Raw genomic sequence first — 18,346 nt, forward strand, 5'->3', positions numbered from 1 at the left:
ACAGTACACATCTCACATATGCATATTCTAACAATACAGGTAACGGTAGTCTACAGCTAGGGCATATTACCTGCATGCTCCATGTCATCCTGCTGGGTGGCTCTGGCCTCCATGATGACACATGTGTGATGCTGTTGCTGCTGTAGGCCAGGAGCCACCATGCTTAGGAGCAGCTCCTACACTCTGGTGAGGGGAGATGTATGGCTGCCTCACCACCTGTGGCAAGCTGTTGCCTATGGATATCAGACGCATGCCGCCGAACATGTCTAATTAAATCACTGCAGTGATGGCGTACCTGCTCATATGTCCAGTTATGCATGCCTATGTCATTTACCTGGCGAACAAGGTCTTGCCACAGTGCAATACCGTCATGCTGGTGCTGGCTGGCCCTGGAAAAAAGCAGGTTATAATGCTGCACCAGGCTGTTCAGAATTTCCTGCTCATCCGCAGCTGAATACGATGGATTACGTTGATGAGCCATAACCCTGGAAGGCAATTAAATGATATGTGTGAGCATGTCCTGTGGCACACAACATTATGAAGTACAGATATCACTTAACTGCCATATATAGCATCTATCTGTCTATCAGAGGATACACACATTCAATACCACATATCAGTGCTCAGCCCACAACTGGCTGACAGTGCCTGCCACACTCCATATAACAAACCAGTATACACCAGTAGTCGGCACACTGTTTGGGATACAATGCACAATCTCGCCCCGGGGGTATATATCAAGCTAATGCATGAAGAAATATGTCATCCAGTGCAATGAATGTCATGTACATTTACAGTATTACCAGTAAATCACCCTTGTCTTTGATACCGTACCCCTACCTAACATATGTGCATGGTTGTTAATATAGCTGGCATACTGCTGTAACAGAGTATACATGTTGCTAGATACACACACATACCCTGTAACACACATGTGATTGTGGGCATGGTACAGGCATCATTACACACACATCAGACATACATACAACACACAGATATATGCCGACACAGATGAGCGTTACCTGTGTACCTTATTGTACTGTGTGCCCCTACTTACAGATACCTATGCCTGTGGTATGTAATCTGTGCAGACTACAGGAAACACACAAGACAGTGTTACCAGGGACTGTGAACATACACCATACTGTGCTGTTTAGGCCTACAGCTTCAGGTAGTACAACAGTTCATATGTGAGCTGGAGTCACCAGCAGTACCACTTACTGAGCATACATGTATTGCTTCAGCACACCACAGTTGTACACAAGGAACTACATCACAACATATGCCATCCTACTATGTCTGCATCGCAATAACTGACACATCTTTCTCTGGCCTCACACCTAGGACACAAACTACCATGACAGACACAACCTCACACTAAGCTATCACACCTTGACAAACCTTGCACAAAGTCACTGTCACACTCATTCCACCTCACATAGCAGGTATTGCACTGAGTACATGTGTGTGTGCATTGTGTCATAGGTAGGTAATACGCTATTGGCCTTAGGGCCTAGATCATCCTAGCTATATGCTACCCTGGCCTTTGACACACATGTAATGTGATTTCACTTGCTCCTGTCAACCAGATACACAGAAGTGACTCCCAGGGCATATTACCTATCTCCAAAACAATCATCAGGGGTATGTATGACATCTGCTAATGAGGAGCCTTGTTTGTTAATGCTGGGTGGTTTAGTCTAGAGTATGGCATATTTGTGGATAGGAACCTGTACCTCCAGCATGTGCTGTTTAGTGAGGTGACAAGGATTAGGGCTCTAGGACATGTAGCCCGGAGGGATTGTGAGGTGTTGTCATGGTGGTTGGCCGACTGCTATGGGTGTGACATACCTCTGTATGTCTGGCAGTAGTAATCTCTGGGTGGGGGGTATGCAACGCACTCTAGCTGTGGTTTTGTGAGTCAGTCTGCATAGGTTTGTGTTCTTCATGTGTTTGAGGGCAGTATTACTCTTTGTTAGGTATGTCTGTGGCCTTTCCACTTGCTGTAGTTGTCATGTGAGGTACATACCACATGGGGCATTGTGATGAGTAGAGGGGAACACCGACCTATATTTCCCTTGATGACACACCTTTTGTGATGACACGTACCACATAGACAGATTACATGACTACTGTGGCACTGTGATTATCAAAGGAGAGCCTACTGTCCACCTGTGTCCCATGCACCCTTATGACACCTTCAGTGTTAGGCAGGCTACCACCTATGTGGCAGTTACTGCATAAGGTGTTTTGGAATGAGGTATGACACTGCAGTATCAACACTGGTGTTCAGTCCATGCCTTGGACAACAGGCACCTGTTGCAGTACATATGACCCCGTGTCTCCCTCTCTCTCTCTGTGTGTATATATATATATATATATATATATATATATATATATATATATATATATATATATATATATATATATATATATACATACATATATACATATCTATCCATATTTATCCATATCCATCCATATCTATACATATCCATACATATATATATATATATATATATATATATATATATATATATATATACATATATATCGACATATATCTATATTTATCCATATATGTCCAAAGTTATCTAAATATATCCATATATATATATATATATCTATATATCTATACACACACACACACACACACATATATATATATATATATATATATATATGCACATACATGTAAACATCCATTGCTGTACATATAGCTTCACATATAGGCACATATACTGCCCACCTTTCATGGTGGTGATGTCAATTGTGCAACAGTTGTGAGACATACGGTTATGTAATACTATTGCACAATGTTGTGCAGAATGCATTCTGCTGTCCTCAGGCCGTATAGCTGTAGCAGGCCTCACTGCCTGTAGCTCAGTCCCACAGCGTTTAACACCACATGACATATACCGGCACTGCTTGCTTTCTGCAATGCCACACACTACAACCTACATACATATGTGCACATAGCAGCCTTCAACAACATACATATGTCCAGCAAATGTGCATGTACATACAGATACGGACTGCTGCCACACATGGATGATTCACAGTATGTAGAGTACCCTTCAGACACATCTTTTGGATGTCAGCAAATACATATCTGTTACATACCTTACCTTTGTATTCCTCACCTCCGTCTGTTGTAGGTGTTGTCTTTTTTTTTTTTTTTGGTTTTGTTTCCTCTGTGTGTTGCTGTTTGTCTCCTCCTGCCTGTTTGTATCCGTCTGTCTGTCTGTCTGTCTCTGTCTGTCTCTCTTGCTCGTGCTCTCTCTCTCCCAGTTGTTGCAATGATATTATTGCATGTGTGGACAGCAGATACAGGCTGCTGTTCTAGGTATCTGCACATGTGCATGTGATGGCCTCTGCACCAGTTGGTGCCCACCATTTAGTAATTGCATGCAGCCTGCCGTGGGGTAATTGCAGTTCTCACTGTGATTTCAGGACACTGCTATAAAATGATATGTTAGGCAGGTGTAGCCCTTTCAGTTTTGCAAGGTGCGGACCATGCTTGTTTGCTGTGGACACTGTTGTCTCAGTCAGAAGGTTGGTATATGTCTCATATCTGAAGCTGAGTTGTAGCCAGTGAAATGCATGTTGTACTGAACCTGACTGTTGCTTCTTCCAGTACACTCTTCTCAGTGTGTAGGTTTACTCACACCTCCTAATGCTAACACTGGATACATGGAAGTATGTACTTTCTTTTTGAATTAGAGAATTAACTGGCATACAACAGTAGTTATTGCAATGTATTCCTATGGCTTTCCTATTTTCCCTTTATATTCACTCATTGTAATGCATGTTATATTTCTTTCAGCACCAAGTTATTGTATGTCTGCTGTGGCTTAGTGGTACGTCATGCAGACTGGTCAGTCCAAAGTGTGGGGTTTGAGACTGACAAGGGTATTTTATTTTGTTGCTGAGCAGTACAAGGGCCCTGTCATACAGAGTGACTAAGGCACTTTTAAGCAGTTGTAAGAGGTTTGCGCAGGTTTGCGTGACGCTTAGCGATGCTTAGCTAAGCTTAGCTTAGCTTATTTTATTTTAGCAATACTAAGCTAAGCTTGGCATAGCTTTTCATATCTTAGCAATGCTAAGCTAAGCGCACACATGCACACACTGGTGCAAACCCGCTTACTACTGTTTACAAGTGCTCACTCCAACTAACCCCTGCGCTCATTTCTTTGACAGAAAAGTAAATGGGGAGATAGGAATGTGGTGATAAAGGGTGCACAAAGAGGAGAAGACAGTAGGGAAACCAGCTCGGGATGTACAGGATGGGTGTGAAGAAGGTCCATAGCTGCCCATTTCTTTACCAGCAACAGCTGTGCATATGCAATACATTAGGAGGGATATTTGAAACCTTCCACCCCTGAGAGAGGGGTGAGGACAACTAAGTATGTTGTACTACCAATTATGAATATCAGGCATGTGCACTGTTTGTGAACTGCTATACTGTCATTAGTACGTTACTCACTTCTGAACAGTTTGTGGTTTGTTTGTGTTGACATTAGCCCAGTCTGCTCAGGACAACTGGACATATTTCACTACTGTGTATGCCTACCTACACCCTTGGCTGTGTCTGACTACATGGGTATATAGTACCTTTGGGTAGGGGTGCAGAACTGCAGAGTGCATTATTTAATATCGTGTGATGTTTATCTTGCTGAACATGCAGATTTGCTGTGTACCTGTAAGTCTATAAAGGCTAGTAATCTGTCTGAGTAGCTCCCACCTGTGGACATATCCAGATGGTTGACAGAGGTTAGCCTAATATTCATTGACTGTGCACCACACCAGTCTTTTCAGCACCTGAACAATGGCATTGTCACAGGTGGTTGCTAGCAGTACATGGCTACATCCTTTGATATTTCTCTGTTGTACTCCAACATAAGGGCATGCTTGTGGAATTCATTCTACAGCTATTCGCAGAGTGTGTAACAGCAGACAGGCTGATATGCCTGTGTGTTTCTGACTCTTCCAGGCCTCAGATACTCTGAGTTATATATTTGAACAGCCTCAGGGAAAGGTACATATCAGTGGGATACACCTGTGATATATTTCAGATATTTTGCAGTTGCGACTTTGGGAGATTCTGAGCATATGTATTACTACACCATTTCTGACGTGCAGGCAGTGTCTACTCTCACTTATTGACATTTATCATTAAGTGGGATTCCCCACCTTTCTGCCTATTGTTACTACATTTCACAGGGAGTCTGAGGGGCACAGCTAGCATTTGTTTGCAAATCAGAGACATCCCTGTAAACCAGTCACAGTTGGGAGGTCTGGCCTCTGACCTATTCAAATATGCCAGTGTTTATCCTGCTCTGATACTGTGTGGGGTTTGTAAGGTGCTACTGTAACATTATTCCCTACTTGCATGGCTGGTTCTCTTTTCACTGTCATGTCATGCAATTCCTCAACACTTGCTAGTTAAGGGCTACAGAACATGATTTGTGTTATGCCATTCCTATTCTCCCTTTACATTCACTCTTTATAATGCATGATATATGTCTTTCAGCACCCAGGTATTGTATATCTGCTGTGGTGTAGTGGTACTTCATGCAGACTGGTGAGCCCAAGGTCTGGGGTTCGAGACTGACAGGTGTATTTTATTTTGCTGCTGAGAAGTACAAGGGCCCTGTCATACAGAGTGACTAAGGCACTTTTAAGCAGTTGTAAGTGGGTTTGCGTGGGTTTGCGTGACACTTAGCGATGCTTAGCTAAGCGCACACAAGGTCACACTCACACACCCCCGCTAACTACTGCTTAAAAGTGCTTACTCCTGCTAACCCCTGCGCTAATTTCTTTGAAAGAAAAGAAAATGGGGAGATAGGAAAGTGATGAAAAAGGGGGCACAAAGAGGGAAAGACAGTAGGGAAACCAGCTGGGATGTGCAGTAAGGGTGTAGGGAAGGCCCATAGCTGCCCATTTCTTTACCAGCAACAGCTGTGCATATGTTCGTAATTTGGTGTGAAATTTGCAACCTTCCACCCCTGAGAGAGGGGTGAGGACAACAAAGTCTGTTGTACTGCCAATTACAATTATAAGTTTACATGTCCAGCAGACATGTGTGCGAAATGGGCAGCTATGTATGGGGCGTAATTTTTTTGTGGGAACAGATTGCCCTTTTTTTTTATTTTTTTTTTAGATGAGAGTGGAATGTGAGGTAGAGGAAGTAGGTATATTTGGGGAGGTAGTTTGGGGAGGTAAACAGACAAGACAAACAAGATGAATACAGGGGCAGAATTTGACACATGGGGTGGGTGAACACAACTGACGGGGAAGGTTGTTTGGAAATCGCAAGCCCATGAGCCCACAGATGGCAACAGTGGAACTGAGATCCCCACCTATGGGCAGTCACCACTGCACCTTCACAGCCCCGAGGGTGGCTGTGCTGGGGGCTGAGTAGGATGGGCAGGCTCACCCGAGAGATGTGCCACTCTCACCTCAAGCTGGCATAGGGGATCAGCAACTGAATCCTGGATCTCCCTACGCACCACAGCCCAGACCCTATGAAGGGTTACAGGTGGCCCTTCTCCGCCCACGCTTGCACGGGGGGATGAGTCCCATCCCCTGCAGCGCTTCCACCCGAAGGTGGCACAGGACCAACGGAGGAGGGGAGCCCGGGATGGGCACCAGACCTGCTGGTGCCAGGTGCACTCGCTGGCTGAGGTGGGACAGGTGGGTCCACTGGGACCGGCATTACCATACGTTCTGTGATTAGGTGTGTTTAATTGCAACATAAGCAGAACAGCATTCCCGATTAGTTGTAACAGCATGCAATAATATTCCCATTAACACAACACACCAAGGGTACAAGAATTGAACAGCAAGCATAACTCATGCATATATTGAACCACAGTGGTTATTCCAACAGCATGCAGGGGTGTTTGGTAGCAACAGGCCACCATGATTGTGGTGTTTAAACAGGGCACATGCATCAATGTGAATGCAAATATTTATAGAACAATAGGACATATGTCCCAACAAATATTTAAGATTTTGAGGTGTGGAATTGCATGGTTTATGCACATACAGTAGAGTGTAGAAAAAACCTCGGTTAACATCTTATAATGACCTTTTAGTCTACACTACATTCCTAGTGACTGCAAGTGTATATCCCCTACCTGTATTATTACACTTACCACCATACATTAGGTTGTGTCATGGGTTTGGCTAGTTCAATATATGCCTGACCTATATCTGACATACTAACTGTCCAGGATGCAGATGTTACTGCTACATATTTCTTGATTGCATTTATATTTCTTTATCTACATATCTGGGATGTTTTCACATGCCATTTTCACTTTGATTTGTACAGAACCCTGCATTTCTTGACACACACTCACATTTCTGGTGAATAATTACATGCTACAAGTGTGCCAGGTTTACTTATTCATGCCAGCCAGTAACTGACTATTGTGGACTGTATATATGTTTCACAGTTACTGGCACTTCCATCACCCACTTTATATGGGACTGCATAACTCTGGGTTGCCAGCACATTTTCAAACAGCACTGTTTGTATAATGCAAGGATACAACAACATTTCAGACTCTGTGACACAGACACACTCTGGGTTTTAGACCTTTATTAATGACATTGCACACTTTTCCACAGGCTCACTCCATTATTTGTTTTAACGTTGTTTATGGCAGGCATGTTCAAGACATATTATACCTTTATTAATAGGTTAGAACAATCTTTTTTCAGGCTCACTCACTTATGTTATATGACGGTGCCTGCAGAGATATTATTCCAGACATATGTTACCTTTCTTAATGGGTTACTACACTCTTTTTCTGCCTCTCTGACGTTTTTATCTGACAGTACATGCAAAGGACTTATTCAGGCAACTATATGGCTGTTTTATTGGACTACAACACTTTCTTTCATGCTCTCTCCCATATTTTATATAACAATACATGCAGAATAATCACTAACCTGCCTGGTGGCGCAGCCTTAGCAGCCTATCAGCATAGGCTTGCTGATTCATAGCACGGTCACCTGCAGCTGTAAAGTAAATGAAGGGATATTGAGATATACCTATCCGTTATATATACTCCATTATCAATTCTTACATACTGCATTCCATGGCTACATACTCAGTTGTGGGGCATTCTGCATCCCACGGGCCTCCTGTATCCACTGGTTCAGGCGGTCCTGCTTTTGTCTCTTCAGGTCTGTATGGTGGTGACGGACCTGCTCACCAGTCCGAGGAACGCCTGTGACACTGGTGAGGTCATGAGCTAACCGGTTCCAAGCCTCTGCCTTGTACTCCGTCCCTTGGAACTGGCCCTGCAGGAGTCTTGTCTCGTGACGGTGGACAAGGAGCCAAACCATGTATTTGGACTCCTTGATGCCCCAACATTGCGCTCGGAAGCGTGTTCCCTCTCCAACACCAGACATTCTAACTGCAGATGTGAGCTACAATCAGTTATGGTGTGTATTCCTGCCTGTGGGGCTTAAATATGCTGCATTTCTCACACTTTTTTGTGATTGGCCATTTTGTAAAATTCTCAGCTGACTGCAGACCTGCTTAGTAATGGTTAAACTACCATAAGTTTATGAATGTTAATAGTGGCTGCTTCCCCTATGTTGTCATGGCTTAGTGGTTCTGTACTTTGATTATGATGCACAGGGTCCTGGGTTCGAACCTTGTCATTCTTTTATTTTAATACTGTCTAGACAGGCTAGGGGGTGTGGCTGCGTTTAAGCAACTTAGCTCTACGTTGCTCCCCGGGTGCCCTGGTTGGCGCGGCACACACATCCGCGCAAACACATTGTGCTGGGTAAAGCACTTTTAAACTTTGGGCAACTCTGTTTAGCTGGGTAAAGCGCTATTAAACTATGGGCACCTCTGTTTAGCTGGGTAAAGCGCTATTAAACTATGGGCACCTGTGTTCAGCTGGGTAAAGCGTTGCTTAACATCAGGCTATTATATATCTGGATCCTTTAAAAAATATATTTTGTTCACTGCTACATTGGCCATTTCACTGCTTTTAATAAAATTTTAATCATATATGTCTGGTATTATTTCAAATACTGATTTAAAACATAAATAAGAAGGGGAGTGGTGGGACTCCAACCGTGAATGCCTCCTCTTTGTGCATACACTCTACCATTACGCTATTGCAATTTGATGTGATTTGCATAAACATTCTTTCTTATGCTCTTCCATGTCGGAATTGCTAACTATAGCTAAGCAATGGGCACACCCGCACACACACGCGCAAATACGGGCAGCTATATCGTGGATTTAAAAAAATAAATATATATTTTACTTTTTATAACTGTGATGGGGGTTTACAGTGTCAGGGAGTGTGGTGTTGGGTGCAAGTACATTTGAGCGAACTCGCTCTTGTGTGTTGACATTTTGCTTTTACTACACTTGCAGGGGCGTGGACATTTAGACTGCTCGGCAGTCGGACACGCCCCCTGCTTTCATACATGGTCCGTGTAAGAGTTACGGTTGAGTCAGCGTGCCCTCATGAATATTCATGGCACGCTGACGTCATACCGTTCAACTGCAGCCTCTGAGTAAGACTTATTAAGTCTTACACGGAGGATTCGTGAATCCGTGGGAGCAACTATTACATTTGTAATATTTTGTAAATAACTTGCAATATCTCAGCAACCATTCAAGTTGCACACATACTGGCAGCAGTATTTTATTCATCTACCTGAGAGCTTTCATATGAGGCTAAGGAGTTGTGTATGTGTTATGTGGTTGTTGAGAAAATTAGAAAAATGTGAAAATTATATCTGTATAAATTAATATAATGAAAATAACGGTTAATATCTATTTACCTGCACTAGACAGAGGTCAATATTAATGCAGTTGACTTTGCCATTGTGTAAGTTTTAAGATAAAATTCTTTTAAAACCTTGTACATAGCATGGTTTTTGAATTATTGATGCAAGCAATATTTGACGCCTTGAGGCATCAGTAGGAGTTAACTGCAGATGCACCTGGAGGCGTCACTCAGATGTAATGAGTTTGCCTTCCACTCCTATATACAGTTTGCTTTCTGCAGTTCTGTATTTGCAGCTTCATTTGTACATTTTTAAATGTGCAGAACTTGAAAAAAAAAATGAGATATGAATGTACCAAGATGTGGGACTATGTTAGGATTAACACCTGTCTCTGTTTGTGAGGGACAGTCCCTGTTCGAGCAGTTGTGTCCTGCTAAAAAAAAAAAAAGAAAAAAGAAAAAAATGGCAAATGTCCTGAGATATTAGGACAAAAAATATTTCGCAAGTTTTCTGTAACAGTTGTATAAAAGAGTTATTTTGTATCTGAAACACTTAAATGTTATATGAAATAGCATAAGCAGCTCAAATGCTACAAGAATAAGCTTTTATTTTGGCAACAAATGAAGCTCTATCCTTTGCATTGGCCATGGGCATATTTGGTCCTGAAAAATCTCACATTTCTACAAAACATGTCCCACTTTGGCCATTTGAAAATATGGCAACCCTAGACTATAGTACTGAATGACTGCTGACATGTTTGGTCTGCAGTAGCTCCATCTCTAACTGGTCTGGATTCACCGCTGATAAATCCTCATTTGTGCTGACTAGCACACGCACCCTGATATTATTAAATGCTGTGTACCATGTTTGAAACTCTCATAACACTGTTGAAGTTATGTTTTTTTCCTCAAGGTGGTATGCCTGATATACTTGCCACAGATAATGGCATGCAGTATGTGAGTCAGGAATTCAACATATTTTCACAACAGTGAGACTTCCAATCAATAGAATAGCAAGGGTTGGACAAAGGGGCAACTGCTAGCAGGTATGATTGAGAATTCCTGCATTGTACCAGTACAAGTTTTTTTTCTTTAATTGAAAAGCTGAGCAGTTGAGGAAGTGACTCTGTATAGGAAGAAAATTGGTAGAAACAGCAGTCTGCTTTCTACATTAAAAGGCAACGTCCATACAAAATGTATCTTTTTTTAATTGGTCTCTCACCTGAGATAACTGAGAGGGGGCATCACTAGATGGCATTAAAGCTGATTTGTATATTGTTTTTTTTTTGCTCGATACTTCATGAAGAGTAGAGGGAGTGGGACTCTGTTTCTGGGGCTGGCACTAGGCTATAAATGAGCCAGCTACACCTCTGTTTCCAGCAAATTACATTTACATTTTCTATTACCCATAATCAGTTGGTCAAGCTGGCAGAGTTATTCAAACTGTAAAGTGGATAATGAGAAAATGTGTTTCTCAAAGCAGTACTATCATCTTGCACTTCAAGGATATGGGAATATTTTACTTCTCATTTGTTAATGATGAAACAAACAAGGATAAACTGTCAAGCATCTTCTATTCATCTTCATCTGGAAAAAAATGCCAGATGCTTGTGCACCGTAACAAGTTGTTCTGCACAAGCAGAAATTCTGCTGTAATGGTGCAGCCAAGTCATCACTTGTGCTTAGACTAGAACAGATAGTTTGCAACCAGAATTTGACTGACAAGAACTTAAAGTAACAGGAAACTATGGTTTGAATATCTGTACAAGATCCTATATTATTCATACTAGCAGTGGTCTGCATTTATGGATGGAAAACATCTGTATAAAACTGAGCTTTATCAGACTGTAGTGGTGTAGCTGTTAGATTAGCCTTAAATGACAATTTGAACAAGGAATTGTCACAGAATCCCCAAATTGTGACTGCACGATTCATGCATGATTCCTAATAAAGACTGTGTTTCAGCTAATTCTTCACTTGCTAAACCTAATGATGACAGTGGGCAAGACTATCACCAATTGCCAGATGTGTCTTCAGAGTTCAGATGGCTACTGCCTCATTCCTGAGTGATGGTAAGCTAGCTAAATATGACAGACTAATTAGAAAAGATAGACAGACCATGGACGTGGTGTAGAAGGATAAACCCTGACAATGACCCAGCTGACCCAGGTTCAATTAGCATCTTATGTGACTGATGGAGTGTCAGGGAGGGCCAAAGATGTCACCAGAGGAGGAGTGGACAGCTGCTGGCAGTGCAACTGGCTGAGCTGCTGCAGAGGTGGGGTGATACACCACAAGCCCACAAGATGGGGAAACAAGTTAGGCCAAGTAAGGCCCCCCAAAATGGAAGCTCAGACATGCTGCCCCATTGCCTTTTATCCATGACCAACTCTAGCAATTTACCAGACTAAGTTGGGGGGGCATGAAGTGGCTCATAGACCCAGTGCAGATGGGGTACAAAGGCAAGGCCAGCAACATGATGGAAGGATGGGAGGAAAATGTAAAAAAAAAAAAAAAGCTAGATGGAGGAATGTTTTACATGCTATGAAAGCAAAGACTGAATCATAGTATTGGGTATAATTTGAAATGCTTCCTTATTCCGAAGTATGATGTTATGTATGCATGTTGTCATGTGACATCCTAATCTGCAGTGCTGTCTATTCTACATGTTTGTTGTAATTATTAATGCAATTATTAACCTTAAATGGAAAGATATAATGTGTGGTGCACAGGGTGCCCAAAATCCCATACTTCTAAATTCTGGGATTAAGTACAAGGCATGTTATATGACTGTGCCTGCCTCATCACCTATTGCAATCTTAGTAAGCAGAATGGTTGCTTACTCATCAGCTTTTGTGTGAGTATCGCTTTACTTATGTTGGTATCTTTGTCACAGGGCCTGATCCTTTCCAGCATCCAGACAACTCAGAACTGTAATAGATCTGAATGTGTTTACAATTGTGAAGGTCATCCTTTGTGAAGGACAGTACTTACTGCAATGTGAAATAGGCAGTTTAGTGTCTTCTGTGTTTTTGGTGTGACACTAAAAAATAGATCATTATTTTTATCTGCAGTATTACTGATGGTACTGTTAGGAATTGGTATTTGCAGTTTTTTTTTATAGGCCACAATAGGAATTAGTTACAGCACCCAGAATTACATCTGGAACTTGTTATGCTTGCCTTGGAAGATACAAAAGATTTTTGTTTTGTTTACCACATCTTATTAACTTTTTGTAGATGTCTTGCATGTGCTTATGTTGTACAGCACTGACTCGTTAACTGTTTGTAGTGTTCCTTCTGCAAGTGGTCTACAATAAATATGATTCCTTTTATTTCTTTTTTACAATGTCTGCTGCCTAGCAGCCATAAGCCCCCTCCCAGCCAATCAGCCAATTTGTTTCCCATCTCCAGGGTGATAGTCTACCAGAAGGAGCATTCAGCCAGGCATGAGGGGTGGTTCAAAGAGGTTTTGCTACTTAGTTTTGCATTTCCCACATGGATGCCCAGCTTGCAGAGCCAAAGGGAAACATGCAATGCACTGTTAAAGCTAATCATCTCTCACTTCCATCAGGGATGTTGCCAGCAAGCAGCCCTATCCCCTCCACTCAAGCACAAGCAGTGACCTTCAGGGTCTCCACCAGCGAAGTTGCATTTCTCCATGTACATCCTGAGTGACAATACCCTCCCACTATCAAGGAGATGTGAGCAGGTCATGGCACTTTGCTCCTCTGTCTCTCTGCTCAGACTCATTGGAGAGAGAAGTTCCTAACTCAGCATATTCATAGCCTGTGGAATACCTTACCACTGCAGGTCATACAAAGTGGTAGTCTGACTACCTTTAAGGATAGCCTTGATGACTTGTTGGGTAGACACAAATTTACAGTGAGATCATCATTTACAGCCTTGCTTAATTTGGGAAGTAAGCACTATTAAGTGATTGAAAAGTGAAATGTGAACTATTAAGTGTCTACTAAAATGTGTATATGATTAGGCATCTTATGGTGCTCATAATCCTTCACCTATTATTGTTCCCATTTTCCTGTGTTCCTCCAGTATTGAGGCTACTGACTGACTCTTGCCATCTGGGTCAAGATAAAGGCTGCATCACTCTGTGCCACAGAGCCAAGCTGACATCTTTAATTCTATAGTGAATCAAGGCCATGAGTCATGTTTGACATGAGTGTCTTTCACAGATGTTGGAGTAATAATACGGCTGAAATTTAGGTACTGAGATGCATTTTCCAGTAAATGGAGTTGATATAGAAGTAGTTACAAAAGTTGGATAAGCTGAATAAAAATAAAGGTGCTATTGTTAAAAGAATCATATTAATAAGTGGTCTCATTTATCTTCTTGATGGGGATTTTTTTCTCTCTCTCCCTACACTAGGTGACCATCTAGCACTTTCTGTCTCCTTTCGACACATTTCCATCTCAATGTTTAAAGCAGAGCTGGGAAATGCAATTCTCATTTAGCATAGAGGGTGGTGTTTTGCTTATAGTCTTAACCATGTATCTTTGCTTTCCATGATATGAACCTTCAAAGCAGGGTCTGCTATGGCAGCCCAGTGATCTGTGAATATTTCTGTGTGCCTGCCAACAACTGTCTGTAGCACATACACTGCTTGGTATACCAGAGGTTGTGTCCCCATGCTGACACACTAGCTCCTTCATGATATATAACCTCTGGTAGGTGTCATTCTTGTAACAGACCAGTGATGCCATTGACATTAGCCCATTGTGCTGCAGAGAAAGTTTACTGGATTTTTTTTTTTTTTTATAAGACTAGGTTGATGGCATACAATCCTTAACAGAATCTATCATGGTACCAATAATCTTGATTTTTGAAGGGGCTGATCACTGTATGCTATCAAAGATACAGTACCTTTCAGAGGTGTAGCCATTTTATGCTTGGTGGTAACTAGGCCATTGCTGTTTATAAATAGGTGTGAGGAAGGATATGGAAAAGTTGCCACTCGGAGATTAGCTCAGTTCTGGGATTGTTGGCTAATCTCAGCAGTGTATAATGTACTAAATTGTGTGCTTCTTTGGTTACAATGTGCACTCACATAACAGTCAGTGTCTTGGATCCTCCAGTCTTTATAATCATAACTAAGGCATAAATATCTTTAGGGACAAGAAGCTATAGCTAATATAATGTGTATGTAAGGGTGTGTATTGTGAGAACAGTAGCAGGTAACACTGTGCACACCCCATTGATAGTGATCGTGCTCAAAGAGCTCATAATCTGTTTTGTGTTTACTTCCTCAGAATGATGGTGGCTGTATGACTAGACTTCATGGAAAGAATAACTGGGTCTTTGATACATGGAATCCTGTCTGGTAATGAGTGCAAGGATAGCTGCCAGCTGAGAGATGTGCAGCATGTAGCTCTGTTATATTTTCTCTGGCATAGTCTTCCTCTCTGCTGATGTCTCTTCCCAGCTAATGTCTCATTTTTAGTGGCTACAAATGGGGTACCTCCATTTCACAAATTTACATATATTCTACTTGGAAATCAGCTCTTACCTTTTTCTGGTAATGTTTTGCTGAGATATTTTTCTTGATGTATCTAGCCTCTAAAAAGGAGTGACTCTCATTTCCTGGAAAGATGAATTGATATACTGGAGTCTGTGACGTGAGCTGCATAACACAACTTTGAAAAACAAGCATGATTCATATATTTAAATGCTCCAGATAAAGAAAAAGCTTTCTTGTTTCACAGCACGACACGTGATACCAATATCAGTAATAGTGGCTGGGCCAATATCTTTTTTCACTGCTGTATTTAAAAAATAAGTTTATCATAAAGTTTTTTTTTCCTAAGCAATCATGTGAATGCATCATCTGAAACTTTTCTCAGTTTAGAGTTACAGGTAAGTTTCTTGCCGTTCTAGTCTTTAAATCAGCACATTATTTAGCCCAGAAAAGCAAAATGTAAAATGTTTGTTTTTTCTGTAAAAGAACTGGATTCTTTCAAAGCCAATTCCTTACACAGACAATGATGAAAGAATATACTCTTACATGTACCACTGACGTACAAAAATTCCACTAAACCAAGTAATTCTTAAACTGCTTCTGATCCGTATGTTACATAGATGATAACTGCATTGCCATAGAAGCCATACCTCATTTTAGAAATATAACTGGATGTAGAGCATGCATTCCACAAACACTTAAGGTTATAGCCCTGACCAACATATAAAGATGTGGCACCCATCTGCAGAAGTAACAGATTCCTGGTCTCAGAAGCAAGGAAACACTTTGAGAGAAGGATGCTTAATCAATTAATAGGCATGAGGTAAAACTATGCTTTGACTACAGCATGTCATTCATATACATCTTCTGATAATGGGTTAGCTTACATAATGATTGTTTCAGCCACAGGACATTCCATGTATTAATATATAATTTTGGGCCTGGCTGTAGTTGAATTTGCAGTGGTATGAGATATGAGATAATAACATCTACACTATACCTGTGATTTTTTTATCATAGCATTGTTTAAGTAGTAATATCACTCCTGACACTAACTGAATCAAAAGTTACATGTCATGCAATAATTATATGACTACTGTATGCTTTACACTTACATGACTTCAGCCCTGAAAATGACTGAGAAAGCTCTTGTTTTGAGCAGTCCACTTACCTAATTAAGCATACAATAAAATGCCTAAAAGTTGTTAGAGCTGTTGAAAAATATTTTTCCTTTTAAATGACTGGAATAACTAGTGTAGAAAGAGCAATGATTCTGTCTCCTCCATTACAGGAACAACTAAGTTTTTCCACAAGTAAATTTTCTGACAAATCTCTGCAAGAAACAAGGGTGGATTCAGATGTACATAGGACTATATCAAAGATGGAGTCAGGTGCATATGTGACCAACTTTGCTGCAAAATCATATGCAGGAGGAAGACCTCAAGTCAAAGATGATTTTTTTTTTACTAATGGGTTTAATGCAAGACAAGGAACACGACTAACTGAAGGTTCTATATCAAAAGGCTATGCAGAAAGATCAGTAGCTAGAGGAACTCTGAATGAATCCTTCTTGTTAAAACATTTCACTGAGGTAAGAAAAGTAATTTTGTCATGTTTTTATTTGCCTTTAGAGCTTGTGTCTTTCTGATGAGTTGTAATCTATGCAATGTAAAGCTAAGCATAGCTGGATACCTCTGTATATCCCTGACATAATCATAGAAATAGAAATCAGACTTAAACCACACCCAAAAGATGAAGAAATACTGCCTCCTAGCTATGAAAGTTGGTGGTGTAGCTATGTATTCAATAGCTTTTATCTTTGCCATGTACTCCATACAACTACCACACATTAATAGCTTTAAAGCACCCGTAGCTACACTTAAAATTAACTCACAAAAATCAATACATATAGTAATAATTTATACAATTCCTAGTGTAGATGAATCACCTTCTAAAATACATATTATATTGAATAGCTACCAATATATTACTTGAAACAATAATCCTAGGTGACCTTAATATTGACTTACACAAGTGTACTAACAAAACTATTTACTACACTGTCAATCAATATGGATTAACACAGCTAATACATGTGACCCAAAAGGACAGATAAAGTTAATGGAAATTAAAGCATTTTGAACGGAATACTAAAAGACCACCCCGATAATGTTTCCCATATAGAAATTATGCTCAAGTCCATTAAAGAGCTTAACCCAGTTTTTTCCATAGGGAAAACCCCTAGCAAAATGCGTAGAAACTTCAATATAAAATTGTTAGAAATTCAACTAATTCAATAAGAGGACATTCCTGCTTAGCCTTAAGCATAGCAACTGGGAACAACTGAAAACACTGAATTCAGATGATGCAAGTCGCTCACTTCAATAAAACCTTCATCTCCATATTAAAGCCCCTAGCACCTCAACATTGGAAGAAAATCAAATGAAATCCTGCAATCATAGGTTACACGACCTATCAAAAAGCTAATGCATAACACAGATAAAGCAAGGGAAAATAGAATTCAGTGAAAAACAATAAACAATCTGCAATTATATTAGCACTTAACACTTAACTAAGATATCATGTTAAAAGCTAAGCACAATGTTTATTCTAGTATTTAGGAAAACTGCAGTAAAACTGTAAATCAGTTTTGGTCAACAGTCAATAAACTTATATGACCTCGCAAACATCATAACCCTGCCATTTCACAAATGAAACAGACTATAACATGGAATACAGATTTAATTTATGCCCCTTAAATGTTGCCAACTCCCAAAACAAACCCAATGCACATATCAGAAGATAGATAGCAGTTGTCACTAGTAACTTCTCGCTTATTGCAACTCCTAACAATATGTTTAAAAAGCAATGAAGACTTAAACCCTTCTCTCTTCCAGTTGACAACCGACCAGCAGAATATCTCAAAGTAGCAGCAGAAGCTATTGCATACCCCGAATCTATACTTATAAATCAATCTCTCCAAGAGGTACAATCCACAGACCCTAGAAATAATCTTATATTATACCCTTACATAAAGGTGGCAAATCACTTTAACTAATTACAGACCTATTGCTATCCTGTCTCCTATATCTAAAAT

The 18,346-nt window shown here is 40.7% G+C and overlaps 1 protein-coding gene across 1 annotated transcript in view; it reads left to right on the top strand.

Moving 5' to 3' along the window:
• The window catches only part of LOC122796735 (desmoglein-2-like), a 1,204,637-nt gene that overhangs the window by 1,139,874 nt on the left and 46,417 nt on the right, over positions 1-18,346 (top strand). Inside the window, exon 14 of the mRNA XM_044065444.1 lies at positions 16,541-16,840. Within this exon, the coding sequence (XP_043921379.1) occupies positions 16,541-16,840 (300 nt within the window). The remainder of the gene's footprint in view (positions 1-16,540; positions 16,841-18,346) is intronic.

This window comes from Protopterus annectens, chromosome 3.part0 (genome assembly GCF_019279795.1).
Source record: "Protopterus annectens isolate FY-2018-M chromosome 3.part0, PAN1.0, whole genome shotgun sequence".
NCBI lineage: Eukaryota > Metazoa > Chordata > Ceratodontiformes > Protopteridae > Protopterus > Protopterus annectens.